The sequence below is a fragment of the Pelophylax lessonae genome (assembly GCF_965119305.1).
Source record: "Pelophylax lessonae genome assembly, chromosome: 12".
NCBI lineage: Eukaryota > Metazoa > Chordata > Amphibia > Anura > Ranidae > Pelophylax > Pelophylax lessonae.
The window spans coordinates 136,281,052-136,303,805 of record NC_138779.1 but is presented as its reverse complement, the minus strand read 5'-3'; the positions used below and the strand labels follow the sequence as shown (position 1 = coordinate 136,303,805).

Sequence of the window (22,754 nt, the reverse complement as noted above, 5' to 3'; positions counted from 1 at the left end):
AGAGAAACATTTTTTAAATGGACAGTGTAAAAATAATGATGTGAATGTGGGCAGCAACAGAGGGGGGGGGGGCGGGGGGGACTGCCGGCCTGCCAATCTACCACAGACCGCATAGGGCTGCAGATTGACGCAGGACCGACGTTCGTCCATGAGAGGTTAAACAGGCGCAGTGCAGGCTCTTTGTTTTATACAGCCTTTAGGTATATCCCTCTTGGATTTTTGGCTCCACATTTCTACCCCCAGAAGCATCACCCATTCAAGCAGGGGTCTTCCCATGTGTCCACTCGCTTGCTGAGCCAAGCCTCTGGGATCAGCATAATCAACTCTGCAGCAGTGCTTTTGCTTTTATATATATATTCTGGGCTCTGACAGTGAGGCATCACCTGGGAATCTGGTCAGTGGTCATCTCATGCTATGCATTAGGTCTCATGCATTGTTCTATATATCGGTTTTATATGTTATATACTCGTTGTTTGTATTTTAGGACTTTTGAATTTATGACTGTACATCAGCATCTCTGAAAAAGAGCCCAATACCAAGTCTGGAAAACAGCAGACATGGGGGTCCGCAAGGGGGGGGGGCAAAGGGGGGGGCGAGTGCCCCCCATGGAATGTCAGCTTCCTTCCCCATATCGGTTTGATTCCACATACAGTGTTTGTGCCTGTGCAGTGGCCGCCGGCCGGTGCGCAGCGCTGTTTGCCGCCAACTTGATCCGCCAGCTGGCTCCCTCCTCTCTCTGTCCTCTGCTGCCCTTCCGACAGCTGCAGGGGGTGGGCCGGGGATTCCCTGCTGACGTCAGTCAGGAGGGGCAGAGCTGCGGCCCACTGAGGAGAGGAGTTAGAGAGTCAGGACACACGTGACATGAGCGGCGGCGGCGCAGAGTATCTAAGTCTAATTGCAGTGGCGGCTGGTGAAGTTTTAAGATGGTGGGGCGCCAGACCCCGCCCTTCCATTTTGACCTCTCCCACTTCTCAAAAGCCCCACCCCTTACAGACTCCACCCATTTTGTACCCTGTATTTCGCTTGCGTGAACAAATCCTCCCAATATATCACATATTAAGGGGTCTCTCAGTACTAGTATATCCCATAATAGGGAACAGGGGCCCTATTATGGGATTTACTGTGAGAGACACCCTATTATGGGATACATTGACTGAGAGTGACCCCCCACATATGGGATATTTACTGAGAGACCCCTATTCTGGGATATACTGAGAGAATTCATGTAATAAAATAGGGGGGTCTCCCACATTAAAGGTGTCTCTCAGTATATATCCCAATTATAGGGGGTTAGGGGCCTGGCCATTAATGATGCTGTCACTGTATACATGCTACAGTAATACAGTTTACAGTTTTGTGATCACAAGAAGAAAATGTAAATCTGAATGTCAGCATTAATAACGAAAAAACCTTAAAACAATAAGTTCAGGGAATAATGCTAGCTAGGGCTTTTTTTTCCCTCAGGGAAAAGGTGCAGGAACTCACAACGCCCCCCCCCCCCTCCCCAGGCCATTCCCATCTATGACCCCCCCGCGCCAGGCCATGCCCATCTCTGACCCTCCTAGACCACCTCCTAACATTGCCATTTGTCTGCACCTCTTTCCACCACCTAGCACAAACACACCCACATGCCAAAATATGACAGCTGTGCAGAAGCAGACAGTGTGTTTTCAGAGCCATGCAGCAGCTCCTACGCAGCTTTTAAACTTTGACATGCAGCTGTATCTGTTCAGCGCTACATCTCGCAGTATTAGTACTTGCAATCAATCAGCCTCCATGATTAAAGAGGTATTCGTGCCTAACCATAACTGTTATTGAACAAAATAGCTAGGCGCGTTCACCTTAACTATTCACATGTAATGGCTGTAATTGCTGTCCTGGCTGGCTGGCTGCCCTGGTAGCGCTGTCCTGTCCTCCTGAGTCCAATCTGTCTGTCCGACCCAAGGACGGATCAGAGGACGGCAATCCTGAGTGGGAGTGTTCGGGGCGCATCGCTCTTCTCCCCAAGGACACTCTAAAAGGCCACCAATCAACTTACAAGAAAAGAGGCACGTGATGCCAAAACCCCGACCCCTCCCATAGCCAGCATTGTGTCCGGCGCCCCGCTGCCATTAAAAGGTAAGGTACACTTTTTTTTTATATGCTGATGTAACGGTGACTAGCCTTGGGGGGGCGGCGCCCCTGTGCCCCCTATTGACCAGTCGCCACTGTCTAATTGATTGTCACTGACAATCAATTAGACATTTAGTTCTACATCATCTTCTGACAATCAATTAGACATTTAGACTAAATGTCTAATAATTGATTGTCAGAAGAAGATGTAGAACTAATGGCAATGGCATGATAAGACACAGTCAGGGGCACTGCCACTAACTCACACATGATTGGTGATTTAAAATGAAGGATATTAATCCTAGGGAATGGGATATTGGTGTGTTAGGCCCCTTTCACATGGGCTTTCAGATCAGGTCCGCCTGTCAGTTTATCAGACGGACCTGATCGTACGCTCCATGCACCTCTATGGAGCAGCAGATGTCAGCGGTGACCTGTCCGCTGACACCCTCTGCTATCCAATCCCTTCCCTGCCAGTGTCATTATTACAGTAACAGCGCATATTTTAGCACTGATTACTGTAGTAAGGTCACTGGTCCCCCCAAAAGTGTCAAAAATTAGGGGTCCGATCTGTCCGCCGCAGAGTCGCAGTTCCGCTAAAAATCGTAGATCGCCGCCATTACTACTGTGTTTCCCCGAAAATGAGTCTTATATTATTATGGCACCAAAAGAAACCGTAGGGCTTTTTTTCAGGGTAGGTCTTAACATATAATGTGCGGTCTTCTCCCCCCTTGCCTGTAAGGAATCCCCTGTGTGAACTGAGTAAAAGTGTTTGTAAAATCCTAGAATCCACTCTATTATTAGTATATCATGTCCAATGTGTGTGTTCCTGTATTAGAATTGTGCAAATACATTCCGTTACAGCGCCGCTCGGAGCTTCCGTGACCCCCCTGGAGCTCTCTTCTCTTCGTATATCATGTCCAATGTGTGTGCTCCTGTATATTTGTGCCAAATACCTTCGTTACAGCGCTGCTCGGTGCTCCCTTGACCCGCCGGAGCTCTCTTCTAACGTATCCTCAAAGCAATGCAGAGGGGAGGGCTGAGATCCCCCGCTGACAGCTGGGAGAAGAGGAGGAGAGCAACAGGCGATCAGCTGAGCACCGAGCGACACTGTACCTTAGGTATTTGACACAAATATAATACAGAAACACACACATTGGACATTTTATAAAACAGTAATAGAGTGGATTCTAGGATTTTTTTAAACACTTTAAACTAGGGCTTATACTGCAGCCCTCCCTGAAAATCACAGTAGATCTTATTTTCAGGGTAGGTCTTATTTTCGGAGACACACGATAGTTAAAAAAAAGAAAATAGATAAAAATGACAAATCTTTACCCTAGTTTGTAGACGCGATAACTGTTGCGCAAACCAATCAAAATACGGCTATTGCGATTTTCTTTTACCAAAAACATGTAGCAGAACACAAATTGGCCTAAAAGGATGAAACATTTGCACTTTTTATTTATTTATTTTTTAGGAATGTTCTATAGTAAAATTGTGAATTTTTTTTTTTCAGAATTGTCGCTCTTTTTTTCTTTATAGCGAATCGCACAGGTGATCAAATACCACCAAAAGAAAGCTCTATTTGTGGGAAAAAAGGACATCAATTTTACTTTGGTACAGCGTTGCACGAACACGCAATTTTTCATTAAAGTAACGCAGTGCCAAATCGCAAAAAATGGCCAGAGGTGATTTAGAGGAAGGTGAAAAAAAAACAAAAAAAGTATGACAGCACAGTATCCAGTGTTCTAGGCAAACATTACAGGTACGGCGTTACCCGGTGTGGTTATAGTTTCCAAGATGTACATCGGGGGTAGCCAATCTGGAAAAGGCTGCTGAGCCATAAGATGATAGGCACTCACATCCTGATAGAAGTTTCAGCTGAAGAAAAATAATGTTTTCCCTAACAGGACCAAAACTACCAAAAAACTGGTGATTTGCAATTGCCAAACCAATTAGTGACCGATATTAATGCTCAGAAGAGGAGAGAGTTGTGCATCACCAATAAATTGTGGACTATTGATCAATGAAAGATTGTAATATGGCTCCATGAATCAAGCTTCACACTGTTCCCAACCACCGGATGTGTTTACGTGTGGCGAACACCGTTCCAAGCTTGTGGCCAGGACTGTCTTTTGCCAACGGTAAAGCATGATGGTGGCGTAATCATGGTTTGGGTAGCCATATCTTGTGATTCTGCAGGGCCTGGCATCACTTTGAAAGGAAGAGTCATGGCCAGCGACTATGTACAAATTTTGCCTGATCATGTGGGCCACATGGTTCAGACATCGTTTCCCGAAGACAGTTCCAATTTCTAAGACGATAATGCTCAGATTCACACAGCAGGTGTGCTCAAATCATGGTTTTACAAGCATGCAAAGTCACACACCTTCCCTAAGTGTAGCAATAGCTGGACCTCTATATCACAGAGCCACTATGGTCAATTTTGTAGAGCAAGGTTCGAGCTCATTTTCTGCCTCCAGCATCTCTGGGAGAACTGAAATGATTTTTGCATGAAGACTGGTAACAGATTCCATTATCCACCATCCCATGCTTATATTTGTCAATCTTCAGGAGAATTTAGGCCTCTTGGATGCCAAAGGCAGTCCAACACCATATTAGGTAACACTATCATTTTTTTTACCAGGTGTTTCCATATTTTTCTCCGACCCCTGTACTTTTAAGTACTCACAAACCAAGACAGCTGGTAACAGGTGAGCATCAGTGTTTGGAGGATTGGATGGTTGGAGGAAACCAAAGTCCCTGTAGGTGGCAGGAAAAGATCAAATATGAAAGTTACATGTGTCTCTTTGCAACATGAACAGCAACAAGGAGATACTTCCTCGACACTATGTTGGAAAAGAGCAAAATGTGCTCAAAACTCCACCTAGCAGATGACGATCCCAGTGTTTAGGGGTGTTCCCAGTGTCCCAGTGTTATTCTCTCCCACAGCAAAGCCATCAGCAAAAGAGGAATAATGGCACGTGGGGATCAATAAAAAAAGACGACGAAGCTCCCAATGCTTGGCCAGTCTGACCTACTCACTGAGTCTTCTGAGACAGGGCAAGTGCAGAATTAATGGAAGCAGCTCTAAAAGCGCTCTACTAACTTTAAAGAAAATAGTTTGGAAAGTGGCATATGCAAAATCCATCACCAAAAGGTCACTTCCAGGCTTATTCTGCAATATCCAGTTCAGTATGGTCTGGATGCAATACAGTCCACAAGTCAGACTGAGGACAATTGTGTCAGATAGCATAAAATTTTGAGGGGAAAACAAATCAAGGTGTAGATACTGAAGAAAAGTAAAACAAAAAAACATTGGTTGAAAATACCAGGTTTGTTTTTAACCACTTGACCTCTGGAAGATTTGTCCCCTTCCTAGGGGGGAAAAATGGGATTTTTGTACTTACTGTAAAAATCTATTTCTCTGAGTTTATCAATGGACACAGTGCTCCATAAATCATAACTAGTGGGTTATATTGCCTCCTCCAGGAGTAGGACTTTGCAGAACAAAAAACACCTGGTTAAGCCCATATGCCGTCCTCAGCTGGTATAAAACCCCCCTCTCTGCTCTAGGTATTCAGTTTAGTAACAAGCAGTATTAGAAGTATCAGAACTTTAAAGAGGGGTGGGTGCGGTGTCTGTCGATGAACTTAGAGAAATATTTTTTTTGGTAAGTAAAAAAATCCCATTTTCTCTTTTTTTCATCAACGAGCACAGCGCCCCATAAATCATAACTAGTGGGACATCCAAAAGCAGTGGCAAAAGGAAAAAGAGGGATGGGGAAAAAAACCCAAGGCTAAACATAACAGCCCTTAACCAGGACACAGGAGCCTTAAACGGGTCACAGTAGCCCCGTGTGAAAAATAAAAGTTTAAAGAAAAACACCCATCAAGAGGGAACAGCCCCTCTTTAAACAGCAGACTGCAAAACCTTGTGGCTAAAAGATGCATCCGATGCATCTGCAGATGCCAAAGTATCTACCTTATAGAATTTTGTGAAGGTATGCACGGACTACCAAGTGGCTGCCTTACAAACTTGCGATAGCCTGATGACGGAAAGGCCCAAGAAGCACTTAGCGCCTGAGTAGAATGCGCCGTGACAGAGAAATGTACGGAGAGACGATGCCTCCCCTCCATTAAAGAGGTATATGAATCACCCACAGGGAGAAGTGGCATGTTCATCCAAACATTCTCTTTCTTGCTCCTGCAACATAACAATTTCAGCATTATGATCTTTGCATGCAGTTTCTATGTTGGAATTCCAGTATGAAGTGATTGACGTTGGGGATGGGAAGTCACTTGTTCCACCTGCAACCAACTTGGTGACAGCCTCCAAACCCCTCGTCTGCTGCCATCTGGAAGAGCAATAGTTAGTGCCAAGGGGTTGTGGTCAGATAACCCCCCAGCCAAATACTTGGCCTCCTGTAACAGAGGTAGAATCAAGGTTATAATCACCCGCCAGTATGATGGGCAAGTAAGCATAAGGTGCTAATTTGGTGAGCATATCATACAACATTTGGGTTTGGAATGGTGGCGGTACGTAAACATTAACAATAACAATTTTGTAGTTATATAGTTCTAGAACCCCTGCCACAAATCTACCCCCCCGGGTCAGAGACCACTTGGTGCAGGAAACAAGGAACTGCCTTAATGAAAAGGATAGTAACCCCTCTTGCAAAAGAGGAATCGGTAGAGTGCAATGCCCTTTGAATCCAGGGACGACCCAATGCTAAAATCTTACTGCCATCTAGATGAGTCTCCTGCAGGAGGACGGCATGAGGCTTAAGTGGTCTTAGATACTGAAACACTGGTGCTCTCTTAAATTTGTAAGTCACCCCTCTCACATTCAATGACACAATATTTATGCGATTAGCCATAGTAGACCATGTAGAGAGATTGGTTCAGAACACCAGCCATATGTTCATGGATCAAAAGTACACAGTGCTGCACTGTGACATCAGAACAGTGATACAAGAAAAAGCGGTGCAAAAAGAGATGCAAGGTAGTTGAGTTGGCTTTGAAGAAAAACATCCCTGCTGTCATACCCGAACAAAAAAAAAAACTCGAACAAAAAAAGGTAGACCGCTTCAATCCCAAAACTGAACAAATCTCGTGAGGTCTAGCTGTTGATCACAAAAGTTCGACTGTTACTGTTGACACTTCTGTGTTTCCACGGGAGTCCATATGAAGGATGTGCCAGCAGTAAAATAAATTCAAATCCAAACAATGGGAACTGAAGAAAAGCCCTGTTTTGCAGCGCAGGGGAGTGCAACATACTGAGATCATATGTTGTGAGTGTACCTCTAATGACAGGCTCAACAAATCAAAGACATCATTAGCTAGGGAGACTCAACATGTGCCATTGCAGGAAAGTCACAGATCAGTGTCAAGCCAATCACTAGCCTCCTGTAGGGTGTCAAAGAATTTGACAATGTCTTTGTGCTGGATTCTGAGCCGACTGGGATATAGCATGCTGTATTGGAAATCCTTGATCCTCAGCCTCCTCCTGCTGTCGTTGAAAGAGCGCCGTCTTCGCTGAGTTTCCGCGGAAAAAACTGGGAACAGCATGACCTTTCCATTTTTAAAGTTAAGCTCCTGGTGTTTCCTAGCCTCAGGTATGAGCATGTCCCTGTCTTCTAGCGCCAATAATTAATTGTTTGAAGAGATTTTCTGCAAAGAAGGCTTTATTGCCCTCTAAGCCCTCTGGTAATCCCACCACCCGCACATTATTTCTGCGTTGCCTGGCTTCTGCATCATCAGCCCTGCTTTGGTGGACCCTTACCAGATTCTGCAGTTCTGTCAGGTGTGTTCCTTGAGTGTGTAGTATCTTCCACTTCAAAGATGCGGTCTTCGGCAGTAGTCAGCCTGCCCTAGATTTTGTCCAATTCATGAGTGTGCATTCTGCTGCTAGGTGGTCTATGCAGACCATCAATGCTGCCTTGCATGCATCTATGGCTCCCAAAATAGGCTTAGTGAAGGTGGCCGAGTCGTTGTCAGCAGTTGGCTTTAGCGCAGGATCCCCTGGATCTTGAGCAAATGCTGCTTCAGATGTCTCCACGCTGGCTGCCTTAATCTGGCCACGTGGAGAGACCAGGGCTGGAGATAAGATGGCAGGGGCGGGGCCAGAGCCCCGGCATCGTGTGGAGCGGAGCAGCTGCTGTTCTAACTGCACCTTCCTCTTCTGTTTATGGGCTACTGTCGGCATTCCCAAGGTGTTAGGAAGGTATCCCGTTCTTGAGTGGAAAATATTTTGCGTGGAAGCACTGCTCATCAGATTAATACAGGACGGTAACGGAGCTCCGGACAAACAGTACCAGCCTCGTGTGACAGCAGCTGGTGAATCACGACCTGTGGTTCCAGAAATGTGTCCAGAGAAAAGACCACCCTGGTCAGATTTAAAAATCAGACCTAAATAAATCAATTCCCTGGACAGGGATAGGGGGGGGGGGGGGGCCTTAGGTAGTTCAGACATCACCTGCACCTTTGCAAGAATTAAATCTGCACAAAGACTCAGGACCTAAAGAAAAACCTGAAAAGGACAAGCTTTGTACCCCTTTCTGGGTACCCCCAAAACATACCTTTTGCGGATCGCCTTGGTGCTCACCAAAGAATTCCACGAGTGAAGATGTCTCCCCACCCCAGGCTGAAGCGGTCTTGTCTGCGAGTCCGGAAAAGCTAGCTCTAGGCTTACTGGACCAAGGTTGCTTGGAACCTCCCAGGGAAGATTTAAAAGATCTACTTCCCTTACTCTCCATCCCAGAAGCACAAAATAATTTTCTATGGGCTGAGGAGGGCCCCCGTCTGCGACGAGGCTCCTTCCCTTTCCTGGATTGTGGAAGGAAGGTACTCTCCCCCCCCCCCCGATACCCTTAATGATGTCATCCAAGGATGCCCCAAACAGGCGATCGCCTTGAAAGAGCAGATCAATGAGAGCTTTCTTAGAGGCTGGATCTGCGGACCAATTCATAAGCCACAGCATGCGACCACCACTGAAACAGAAAGTTTGGACAGCACAGGAGCTGTATCCAAAGCTGCATCACAAAAAACTTCAGCCCATGGACCAACTGGTCAGCTAAATCAACATAAGCAGCGGGGACCTGCTCACCCCCCAGGCCCTGGCGCTTAAGCTTGGCCCATTCCATTAAGGTCTGAGACCCCAGGGCTGAGGCAAAGACTGGCCGCAATGCCGAACCAGCCATAGTAAACATGCGCTGCATGCCACAGGCTCCGCTTTCTTGTCAGCCGGGTCCTTAAAGGATGGGAATTCCTCTACTGGAATCATGGTTGCTTTATTCAACCAGGAAACAGGAGGGTCCACCACTGGTGGACTAGTCCACTTTAAGAATGACTCCTCAAAAGGGTAACGTACAGCAAAACGTTTGGGGACCACAAATAGTCATTTTGGTTGTTGCCATTCCTTACAGGAAAGCCTGTCAAAATAATACACATAAGAAAATACCTTTGGAGTGCGAGGTGACTTATGCGTACCAAACGACACAGCCACGTCTGTGGCTACATCAGCTGCATCCTTAATTTTTAAAGTCTCACACACTGCAGTAATAAGTGCGTCCACCAGTGGCTTTTCATTCGCTGCTGCAACCATGGAGGAATCAGCCTCTCTATTGGATGGATCTGGGGGTGTGATATTAAGTCCAACTGGATGGGCCGCTTCCACAGTGGCATTAGGCTCAGAATCAGATGGGACAGACTGAGCAGGGGAAGGCAGGGTCGCTTCCTCCTGGGCCTTTGCCCACACGCCACTATCACCCAGGACACTAAGGACTGCAGGACCGCCGTCAGTGCAACCATGAGAAGCTGGGGTTTCCGAGGAACCTGCCACCTCCATGAGTGGGTCAGTGGGGGAGATAGGACCCTATGGTTCCACAAGGTAAGTTAGACCTCGCAGTACAAAAACAATCTTTTTGGCACCACTAAAGGATCCCCCTAAGGCTCAGGTTACCCATCAGCAGAGAGAGATATAACAAGGGACCCCCAAAGACTCACCCTACCGACCAGGGGAGCGCCAAGATTTCGAACCCAGCATCATCATGGGCGCTATTCCCTGTTCACATGTCCCGAGCACAGGAAGAGGAAACTGAGGAGGAAGAGGAAGAGCTTCAGCATCTCCACGAGGCCTCGGTCCTCCAGCATCACCGTGACATCATCCGCTCCACAAACATGGCCGCCAACCGGAGACCAGCTAGACTAAAGGAAAATGGCCCCTGTGGCATCATTTGGCTACACAAACATGGCCGCCAACCGGAGATAAGCTAGACTAAGAGAAAATTGCCCCCATCAGCTACACTGAAGCATGCTGCCAGTATCTTTCCTGCACCCTCTGCAAGTGGACCCCCCCTAAAGGTAGGACACACGTTTAGGGGAGACACTGCTGTGCACTCTGCACTGGGACCCCCCTGCACTATGCTCACACTGCAACAGCAGGGCATGCACCTTAAGGCTCTCCTACACTGGGACCCCTCCAGACTACCAGGGGGGGACATACACTATCCCAGAACCCTTACAGAGTGGGGATAGCGGGGGAGACCCCAGGGGTCTCTGCTGCATTCTCTGCCCTGGAACCCCCTTCAGACTCCAGGTCCAGACAGGAGGGAAGGAGTGGGGGAAGCGCAACTCTGTGAGGGATTTAAGGATGGGAGGAGGAAACCTGCAGGCAGGTCCGACTTTCCCCGGAGGTTACCCGCGCCCCCCTCCAAAGAAAAAGGGGAGAGGGGGGGAGTGTACTTACTTTTCCATGGTGCGGGTAACACTCCAGACAGAACGCCTCGCCACCGAAGTAGGGGAGCTGTCGGCCAAGGGACTGCTGCGACTCAGTCCCAAGCCCAGTCGTATGCAACCCTGCGAGACGTTTAACTTGCTTGCCAGCCTCTGTCCCTGAGGCTATGTCGCGGCCGACCTAGCGCATAGCTGCTGTCTGCACGCACTCACTGGCTGGGCTGGGGACCACTGAATCTAGATTATCCAGCCTGTCGCCCAGCCCGACAGTTGATTGTAAATCTCCCGAGAGAAAAAACAAAAAACATTAAGGAAGGAGAAAATTGCTAGGACCAGGAGATTAGTGATGTCGCGAACCTAAAATTTGCCGTTCGCGAATGGCGAATATCGGCAAATGTTCGCGAACCGGGCGAACCGCCATAGACTTCAATAGGCAGGCGAATTTTAAGACCCACAGGGACTCTTTCTGGCCACAATAGTGATGGAAAAGTTGTTTCAAGGGGACGAACACCTGGACTGTGGCATGCCGGAGGGGGATCCATGGCAAAACTCCCATGTAAAATTACGTAGTTGACGCAGAGTCGGGTTTTATTCCATAAAGGGCATAAATCACCTAACATTCCTAACATGGTATGATGTTGTATCGATCAGGTAGTGTAAGGGTTACGCCCGCTTCAAAGAGACAGACCAAACTCCCCGTTTAACGCACCGCAAACAACCGCAAACAGACCAGAACCGACCAAAATGGGACAGGAACTGGGCTTTAAGGGTTAGGGTTAGGTTTAGTGTTAGGGGCTAGGGTTAGGGTTACGGTGAGATACTTAGGGTTAGAGTTAGTAACCCTACCCCTACGCCTCTAACCCTAACCGTCTAACCCCAAGCACTAAAAATAACCCTAACCCTAGCCCTAATTCTATTTTTTTTTCTGGTTCTGGACATGCTACAGAGCTGAAACTTCACAGGTACACTTTTTAGACCCCCAGACACTGAATCACACAAAAAAAAGTTCTTAAAAATTGTCATTTTTTGATAGAGAGCCAATTATTGGAAAAATTAAAAAAAAATAAAAAAAATAAAAAATTTCTTTGGATTTAGCGTCTGGGGGGTCTAAAACGTGTACTTGTGAAGTTTCAGCTCTGTAGCATGTCCAGAACCAGAAAAAAATGGCCAATTAGGGTTAGGGCTAGGGTTATTTTTATGGCTAGGCTTAGAGGGTTAGGGTTAAGGTTAGAGGGTTAGAGTTAGTGTTAGGGGATAGGGTTAGGGGATAGGGTTAGGGTTACGGTGAGATACTTAGGGTTAGAGTTAGTAGCCCCACCCCTACCCCTCTAACCCTAAGCACTAAAAATAACCCTGACCCTAGCCCTAACCCTAATTCTAATTTGTCTTCTGGTTCTGGACATGCTACAGAGCTGAAACTTCACAGGTACACTTTTTAGACCCCCCAGACAATAAATCACACAAAAAAAAGTTCTTAAAAATTGTCCTTTTTGATAGAGAGCCAATTATTGGAAAAAATTAAAAAAATAAATAAAAAAAAATGTCTTTGGATTTAGCGTCTGGGGGGGTCTAAAAAGTATACCTGTGAAGTTTCAGCTCTGTAGCATGTCCGGAACCAGAAACAAATTACGAATTAGGGTTAGGGCTAGGGTTAGGTTTATTTTTATGGCTAGGCTTAGAGGGTTAGGGTTAGAGGGTTAGGTTTAGTGTTAGGTCGATAGGGTTAGAGTTAGTAACCCTACCCCTCTAACCCTAACCCTAAGCACTAAAAATTACCCTAACCTTAGCCCTGACCCTAGCCCTAACCCTAATTCTAATTTTTTTTCTTGTTCTCGACATGCTACAGAGCTGAAACTTCACAGGTACACCTTTTAGCCAGACAATGAATCCAAAGAATTTTTTTTTTTTTTACGTTTTTTTTTTTTTTATTTTTTCAATAATTGGCTCTCTATCAAAAATGACAATTTTTAAGAACTTTTTTTTTTGTATGATTTAGTATCTGGGGGGGGGGGGTCTAAAAAGTGTACCTGTGAATTTTCAGCTCTGTAGCATGTCCAGAACCAGAAAAAAAGATCATTTTTCAGTAGAGCAGGGATGGTGGGAACCCCTTTTACACCTATATGATCTTTTTTTTCTGGTTCTGGACATGCTACAGAGCTGAAACTTCACAGGTACGCTTTTTAGACCCAATCCAAAAAAAGTCATGCCTGCCACCGTATATATCAGTGGTGGGTGGGCAGTGGCACTGCAGTGGGCACAGTACACTCTGTGGACCTGACAGTCACTGGCACCCAGGCAACTGCAATTATAAAAAAAATATATATATTTTTAATTTGCAAGCTGCTGTGCCACCATATATATATCAGTGGTGGGTGGGCACGCAGTGGCACTGCAGTGGGCACAGTACACTCTGTGGACCTGACAGTCACTGGCAGCCCAGGCAACTGCAATAATAAAAAATATATATATTTTTTTCAATTTGCAACAACATGCTGTGCCACCGTATATATATCAGTGGTGGGCAGTGCACTGCAGTGGGTACAGTACACTCTGTGGACCTGACACAGCACTCACTGCAATTATGACAGAGGAAAAAAAAATATTTTTTAAAATGCAAGGTACTGTGCCACCCGAAATGAGTGTGGTGTGCACACAGTACAGTCTGTGGTGGGTCTGTGGCCTCTCACACACAGCGGGCAGGTAACTGCAGTGCACAATAGATTATATATATATATATATATATATATATATATATAAATAATACTCAAATACCAGCCCTCAAAAGGGCTTTTGGGGACAATAGATATATTATATATATATATATATATATATATATATATATATATATATATATATCTCCAAAAAAAACCTCAAATACCAGCCCTAGGAAGGGCTTTTTGGGGTGCTGTCCTTACAGCAGGAGTGTACCAAGAACACTGGCTAACAACAAGACCGGGAACACTGACTAACTGTCCCTAGCTATAACAGCAGCAGCACTTTCCCTGCTCTCACTAACACACTGCTTCAGAAATGATCTAAGATGGATGCTGCCCTTGCTTATTTATAGGAGGTGGGAGGGTGTGGGAGGGAGGAATGCTGATTGGCCTGGAATGTGTCTGCTGACTGTGAGGTTCAGGGTCAAAGTTTGCCTCAATGATGATGTATAGGAGGCGGACCGAACATCGCATATGTTCGCCCACAGCGGCGAACGCGAACATGCTAAGTTCGCCGGGAACTGTCTGCCGGCGAACAGTTCGGTACATCACTACAGGAGATCCCGGCCGGGAGCCTAGGTCCTTACTCCTGACTAGACCGCTTAAAAACTAATTTATTGAGCAGAGAGGGGGGTTATATACCAGCTGAGAATGGCCCATGGGCATAGCCAGGTGTTTTTTGTTCTGCCTAGACCTACTCCTGGAGGGGGCAATATAACCCACAAGTTATGATTTATAGATCGCTGTGTCCATCAGTGAACGAAAGAGAAACAATATTTTTTACTTTCTCCGATAAGAAAATGTAAAAAAAAAAAAATCAAATTTCTTCAGCAATTTAGGCCAATATGTAGTCTGCTACAATATTCTGGTAAAAAAAAAAAAAAATCCCAATAAGCATACATTGATTGGTTTGTGCAAAAGTTATCGCGCAAACTATGGGATATTCTTATTTATTTTTGTACTAGTAATAGTGGCAATTAGCGACTCAGAGAGGGAACGCAATATTGCGGCGGACAATTGGAACTGACACTGTTGACACTTTTTGGAGACCAGTGACATTATTACAGTGATCTTACAGTGATATTACTGTGTTTCTTTAAACTGTGGGAGGTGCTTATACTAGGGGAAGGTATGGATCCATGCCCCTGCTTTGCAGGAACACAGGATCTTTGCCTTCTCTACTGACAGAACATAGGCAGATCACAGGTCCATAGGTGCTGGTGGACTCCCGCTATATGTGATCACAGGTAATCTATATGCATGCACACGTGATCCGGCGCACAGGTGCTGCCCTGTAGCAGTAAAATTGTTCTGAGGCAGATCTGAAGTGGTTAACCCCATCCCATCTGCCCCAGCATCCCATTAACTAGGCTTGTAAGCCCAGGGGCAAGAAGGTCTCATGGTTATAGACACTTTGTGCAGCTTATGGCCAATAAAGCTCACCCACTTTGTCACCACCCATTTGCATTGCATGGGCTTCAAGAGGTTAAAAAATCAAAGCGGAATAAAGACCAACCAGCCTCCTAGAATACTAGCAAAAAACTGAGGCATGCAGGTAGTAGGAGGGGTAATAGGCTGGACTGTGGTGAGTAGGAAAGTGCGCTGATTCAATATAGGGTGTGCTGCTACCTTAGAGTGTATGTTGTAGAATAGGTAAAGAAATCAGGTGCGCTGCCCTAGTGCATATGTGCAACATATTCCGTTAATTTTCTGGTGCTATGATATTCAAAGATGTCCATGGTAGTGGAATCTGCTGCACTTTGAAAAAATTAAAAAAGAATGTGGTGAGTAGGAAAGTGCGCTGATTCAATATAGGGTGTGCTGCTACCTTAGAGTGTATGTTGTAGAATAGGTAAAGAAATCAGGTGCGCTGCCCTAGTGCATATGTGCACTAGGGCAGCGCACCTGATTTCTTTACCTATTCTACAACATACACTCTAAGGTAGCAGCACACCCTATATTGAATCAGCGCACTTTCCTACTCACCACATTCTTTTTTAATTTTTTCAAAGTGCAGCAGATTCCACTACCATGGACATCTTTGAATATCATAGCACCAGAAAATTAACGGAAATGTTGCACATATGCACTAGGGCAGCGCACCTGATTTCTTTACCTATAATAGGCTGGACTGGCCTACAATTTCCAATTCTCCTGTAGGAGGCAGTAAACTCAAAAGTTTTAGACTTCCTATGTCCCTCATAGGTGGGAAAGAAAATAGTCAAGTTGTCAATTCAACATTCCGTGTTTGTACACATTGCTTAAAGGACTCCAAACTGCACATGGGTGGACTCATGTACAGTCAAACTAAGGAATACACACCCAGAGTTAAATTGCTGATTTGTACATAACATGAAAATAGTGCATATCATTGCATCTGTTAGAATAAAAATACAAAAGAGCCATTGACATAAGCTCAAATTCAAATCTGCATTTTTGAAAACCCCTTAACAATTACATATTTTCTGAACTTTTTATCTTGCACAATATTTGTACAAATGTTTACCAAATTTATATTAACAAAAAAAAAAAAAACACTAAAATGAATCATAGTGCATACAAAGTGCATACAAATACAACAATCGACAGTGCTCAATTTTTGGTCAACTATGAAAGATGGGGAATACTAAACATGTCAAGCCTAGAATTGTGAATACCTGTGAAAATGGTCCAGGGACAGGCACAAGTTGGAAGGAAAGAACCTTGCCGGGGGGACAAGAGTGAAACTCGATCATGTAGGCAGACCAAATGACTTTGTGGACCCACTTGTCTTGTACTAGGGAAGTCCACCGGTCCAGAAACCAACAAAGATGTCCCCCCACCCCCGAAGCAGCTTTGTCCGCAGGTCTAGAGAAGCCCGCTCTCGGCTTGCCAGACCAGGTTAGTTTGGATCCTCCAGAGGAAGCCCTGAAAGGCTTTGAGCCCTTGGCAGTCAACCCTGAGGGATGAAAAAACTTCTTATGAGCCGAGGAGGAGGGCCCATGTCTACGACTAGGTTCCTTGCCCTTAGTAGCTTTGCGGAAGAAAAGTAAAGTACTCTTTCCCCCGTGAGACCTTTAATTATGTCATCCAGGATAGCCCCAAACAGGCGATCCCCTTAAAAGGAAAGATCAGTCAAGACCTTTTTAGAAGTCTGGTCTGCAGACCAGCATTTGAGCCAAAAGTGACACCGAAGTAGCACTGCCGAAACAGAGAACCGAGCCACTAGGAGTCGCATCCAAAAGAGGCATCACACAAGCTGCAGCCCATGGACCAGCTGGTCCACCAGCTCAGCAAAGGCAGGGGGGATCGGTTCTCCCTCCAGGTCAAGGCGTAAAAGCTTAGCCCACTCGTCAGAGTTTACGACACCAGGGCAATGGTGAATACCGGTCTCAGTGCCGAACCAGTCAGAGTGTACATATTGCAGGTCACAGCCTCCGCCTTCCTGTCAGCCAAATTCTTAGAGGCCGAGGACTCTTCAACCGGAATCATGGTTCCCTTGTTCAATCTGGAACCAGGAGCACCCACCATCGGTGGAACAGTCCACTTCTTAATAAGGGACTCATCATAGGGGTAACGCCTATTAAAAAGCTTAGGAACCCCAAGGGAACGCTTTGGTCATCCTCACTCTTTAGCAACAATTCTGTCAAAATAGGCAGGGAAAGGAAACACTCTTTGCTGCTCTGGACGTCTTGTGAGTGCCAAAGGGAACCTGCACCTCTGTCGCAGCTGCGACCTCCATCTTCAAGGTCTCACGCAAAGATACAATAAGTGCTTTTACCAGTGCCTTTTTGTGCGGTTGCAGATGTGGAGGAATCATCCTCACTATCTGAGGATTCCGGGCGCGTGGTCACAGACCCAGCAGGGTGCCCCATATCCGCGGAGGCCAAATCAGATTCAGGATTTGAGACAGATGAAGGTGGGGGCGCTTTCGGCTAGCCCCTCACCTGAAAGCCACCTCAACCTGGGACACAAAGGACTCAAGGACCGCCATTAGTACATCAACGGATGTTAGGGACCCGGTGGGGCCTCAGAGAGGGGGTCAAGTGGGGAGATGTGCTCCAAAGACCCCATGAGTCACCAGGGGGATCCCACAAAAAGTGTAAAACACTGCAAAGGGACAATCCCCACCACGCTGGCAGCACCAAATGGTTGCCATGCACAAAGCACCAAGCGATCCTCAGGAGAGAGGGAGAGAACCCCACCAGACTCACCACTCGAATAATTTGCACTCCACGAGCGGCCATCAGGAAGTGAAAAGATCCAGGAGTCAGCACCAGGGGATGAGGAGGGGCTCCCATTGCCGAAATCACCGCCCACAGGGCTCCACTGTCATGGCCACCGCTATTTTCAATGGCAAACCACCACAAAATGACCGATGGACTACACAAACATGGCCGCCGTGCTTAGAAACACAGGCAACAGCAAAATGGCGGCACTATGAGGAGATCATTTGATCTAGATTATCCAGCCCATCGCTCAGTCCAGCAGCTGATTGCAGATCTCACATGAAAAAAAACACAGGAGAAAAAATTCTATCTAAAAAGAAAACAAATTGCCAGGACCAGAGATCCCAGCAAGGAACTAAGTTCTTACTCCCGACTAGGCAGAAAAAAAACCTATAAGTACCTATAGCAGAAAGAGGGACTATACCCCAGGGACTGCCCGTAGGTGTAGCAAGATTCTTTTTCTGCCTAGTGTCCTACTCCTGTAGGGGGCAGTATAACCTAATGATTATGAAGATCAGGAGCGGTGTCTGACAAGAAACAAAAGAGAAAATGACATTATCTATACAAAATACTCACTGTTAGACCCACTGTCCTATCTAGGCTGGGTTTAAAACTGATATACTTGAAGCATGCTCATCAAACCTGATCTGCACCTGCTAGTGTGCAAACAAATGACATTCTGCTTCTGATCTTTTGTCAGTGCAGAGCTATGCATTGTATAGTTGCATAACACTTGTATGTATACACCACAGTCATGGGAATGAGACGTCTGAATTGTTACTTGCCTAACCACCATTTGTTGTACTGATAACTCTGTCTCTATATCACATTATGTACCAACATCATGGAAGAATGCAAAGTCAAGCTGATTATTAATGGACAATTTAACAGATATGGTTAAAAAAAAGCCAGTAACCCAAGGAGTACAGACATATAACCAATCCTTTGCAGAAAACGTGCATAAGACTTCTTGACTGTTGGCTTGAAGCCAATGTGCTCAACAAAGGTAATCTGTTTATACATGAATACAGTCTCAGCACTTGGTACAACCAGGTAATAAATCAATACGGACTATGTAAAACAGTCCGAGAAAGATGTTGTCAGGCAATTTCCAAGCAGAATGGATTTTCTTTACAATCCTGCATGTTGTGTTGTGCAAACTTTCTTTAAAATAAATGACTTCCTTGTGTTTCTGAAAGACTCTGCCCATTTAATCCAATTACAATTTTGCAAATTGCTCAGGTCCCTACTGCATGTGTTTAGGGGTACAGTTTGTTTAATTAAAAAAAAACAAAAACTCAAAATTCCCAAATAAAATCACAATTATGAAAATACTTCAGACCTGGTATATTGGAGTTAAAAGTAAAGTAAGAAAAAAATAAGTAAAAAAAAGTTTGGGCCTTAGGCCCCTTTCACAATGATCTGGTGTGCTTCTCCCACTGCTCGGGTGCAGCAGGAGCAGCTTTCCTGCGGGTTAGCTGCACTTTGCCATATACTGCTATTAGGTCTCATGGTTTTGGTGCACTTTCTGACAGCACACCAAAGTCCTGCAGCAGAATTTTTGGTGCGCTTTCAGAAAGTGCATCAAAACTGCGGGACATAATAGAAGTCTAAGGCAAAGCGCAGCTAACCCACAGGAAAACTGAGGGTACACTGCACCTGCACTGCAGGAAAGGAGCACCAAATCAATGTGAAAGGGGGCTAACATACACTTTAAAATATAGGAAAGACCCAAGATTTAAAATGTTAACGTAATTCTAAAAATTGGATTTTTGACTTACCGTAAAATCCATTTCTCGGATGTTCATTCATTTCTCTGATGTTCATTGGCGGACACAGCTCCTGATCTTCACAACCATTGGGTTTTACTGCCCCCTACAGGAGTAGGACACTAGGCAGAAAAAAAAAGTCTGGCTATGCCAATGGGCAGTCCCAGGGGGTATACTTCCTCTCTCTGCTATAGGTACTTTTGTTATAGTGTCAGAAGAACTACAACTCCACAGAGGGGTGGGTGCGGTGTCCGTCAATGAACTTTAGAGAAATGGATTTTACGGTAAGTCAAAAATCCCATTTTTCTCGTTTGTTCATTGACAGACACAGCTCCTGATCTTCTTAACCATTGGGACGTCCCAAAGCAGTGTTAAACATGAGGGGTGGAAACAGCGAAAAATAAATTCCCAAGGCGAACTATAGCCAACCAGGTAAACAGAAGCTCAACCAAAACAACTGGAGCTCACCTGAAAAATACAATACACCCTCAAAGAGGACCAGATCATCTAAACAGCAGCCTGCAAAACCTTGCTTGCACCTACAACCAGTTGGCCGCCTTGCAAACCTGGGTCCCTGACGCAGGCAGGTGGTAGTTGTTCTCCCTCCAGGTCACGGCGTAAAAGCTTAACCCACTCAGCCAGAGTTTGCGACACCAGGGATATGGTGAATACCGGCCTCAGTGCAGAACCAGCCAGAGTGTACATATTGCGGGCCACAGCCTCCTCCTTCCTGTCAGCCAGATCCTTGAAGGCCGGGGACTCTTCAACCGGATTTATGGTTGCCTTGTTTAATCTGGAAAAAAGGGGCTCCTATTAGGGTTACCGCCTTGCACCAGGTACAACCCCCCCCCCCCCCCGCACAGCCGATCACCCGGTCACCGGCGGCGTACCCCCTCCCCCCCCCATTGCTAGCATAGTGCCTTGCCCCCAGGAGGTGGACCAGACCACCCATACAGCCCCAGCATAAGTGCAGGGGGGGGTAGTATGGGGGGACAGATGCAGGGGGTGCCTGACAGAAAGGAGGGGAACCAGGGGGTCCGACTGTCCCAAAGGGGGGCCCTCGTCCACCCCAAAACCCTGCAGGGGGAGAGGGGAGGACACCTACTCTCCATACCAGGAACCAGGTGGGTACCGCTCCAGACAGAACCCCTTTGCCATCAAAATAGGGGGCTGTCGGCCAGGAGGAATACTGTGACTCGGGTCAAAACCTGGTCGTATGCTTCCTGTCCAGGGGGGCTTTGTCGCGGCCGACCTAGCGTGGAGCTGAAGTCGGAGCGCGCTCGCTGGCCAGACTGGAGTGACCACTGGATCTAGATTATCCAGCCCGTCGCCCAGTCCGGCAGTGGATTGTAGATCTCACAGGAAAAAAAACAGGAGAAAAATTTCTATTTAAAAAGAAAAAAAATGCCAGGACCAGAGATCCCAGCAAGGAACTAGGTCCTTACTCCTGATTGGCAGAACAATAAAGGAGTACCTATAGCAGAGAGAGAGGGAGTATACCCCCTGGAACTGCCCATAGACGTAGCCAGATTATTTTTCTGCCTAGTGTCCTACTCCTGTAGGGGGCAGTATAACCCAATGATTAAGAAGATCAGGAGATGTGTTAGTCAATGAACGAAAGGGAAAGTAATTTTCACTATTTTTTTTATCTGCAGCTATCACTAAATTGATGGCTGGTGTTCCTGCCATAAAGGTCACTGTTCAGACACTTCCTGTTATAGGGTGACAACACTCTGTCCATGCATCCCAATTGTGCTCCTGCCTTGTCACCCCATCACATGAAATTCCAATGGAAGCTATAAGTAGCCATTTCAATAACAATAAAGTAAAGGCATGGTTCACTGTTGTCACCATAAAGATATCAAACATGAGAAATAATACCATGCAGTGCATGCATGAAGAAAAGAAGTAGCTGAGATGCAATATCCATTTCCTGTTCAGGCGGGTGTCTGTTCTGTACAAAAAAGTGGAGGGTAGTGTGTTGTGTTTTTATAATGCATGGACTGTCCTGTTTACATTTTATTTTCTTAACTTCAATAAAATATCAAATATAATTGACAGTTCCTTCATTTCCATGCATAGCAGCTAAGCACATAGACAGAACGACAGCTCTGGTAAGTTGTGCTAAAGAACTGACTATTCTTGGAATTGCCAAATTTTCTGGCAGCTTCAAAGGCACATTGCAAGTGAATAAAAGTCAATTATGGAAAAGGGAAAAATACTCCAAGTAAGCATTTCAAATGCCAAATTGTCTGTGCTTTTACTTGCATTTTGTAAGCTTTTGACAGAGTCTCTTTTTTTCTGTTCAATATATGTCAGTATTTATAGGTTTTAAAAATAAAATTACCTGTAGTGCAGCAAGAGCCACTGCCCCACACAAACAGATCATTGGGTAAATGGGGAAAAGAAATCTCTCCTCCTTATGGGGCCTTGTGAAGAAAATCAAAATCCAAAGGTACATTGGAGCCAGTGTTAGCCAGTATGGACTCCCAAGATTCTGAACTGCTGGAGCAATAAAACAATGTTGTTAGCATTCCATTCTTAAAGTGTATAAAACATCTCTAAAAAGCAAGGGTGATTTCGGATTATGGAAGACTGACAAAGAAGAAGCAATAAAGAATCTGCAAACCACTTTTACAGAAATTTTTCATTTATGCCATGCTAACATATTGCTTTTTCAAACAAACACACTTGTGATTCTTTGGGGGTTCCTAATATTTCCTTGGAAAGGCAAAAAGTCACAAACACAATGTCTCCTGCTCTTGGAAATATACACTCCCCAGGTGACTGAGCTAAATCTCATCGGGGGTTCTAAGTGGATAAGTATGGTCTTGCTGCACTCAAAGACTGGGGAGTCTGGATCACTGAAACCACACAAGAGACACAGGGTTCACTGACCTAGTGCATTATCTCATGACCAAATACTTATTCAAATAAAAAGTGGTAAGTAATTTAGTCACAAATTCACTATTATATAAAAGCTTGTCACAAATCCAGCATAATATCATCCATAATTGTCAACTTATGTCACAGAGAATGAAGATCCAATAGGTTGGCTAACGCGTTTTGAGGATTATCCTCTTCAGAGCTAAGGCGGCTATTGCTAGCACCCTTCTTATATAGAAAAAAGACAGGGAGTGTACTAAGTGGGTGTCACCACCCTGCCCACTGGGCAGATCAGCCCCTTACATCAACTGATGAACACAAATCACA

The 22,754-nt window shown here is 45.6% G+C and overlaps 1 protein-coding gene across 2 annotated transcripts in view; it reads right to left on the bottom strand.

The window, feature by feature from the left end:
- The window catches only part of ALG9 (ALG9 alpha-1,2-mannosyltransferase), a 297,275-nt gene that overhangs the window by 158,966 nt on the left and 115,555 nt on the right, over positions 1–22,754 (bottom strand). Inside the window, exon 10 of one of the 2 annotated variants that reach the window (XM_082274210.1) lies at positions 21,889–22,046. In XM_082274210.1, the coding sequence (XP_082130336.1) occupies positions 21,889–22,046 (158 nt within the window). The remainder of the gene's footprint in view (positions 1–21,888; positions 22,047–22,754) is intronic. The other variant, XM_082274211.1, reaches the window with a different exon arrangement.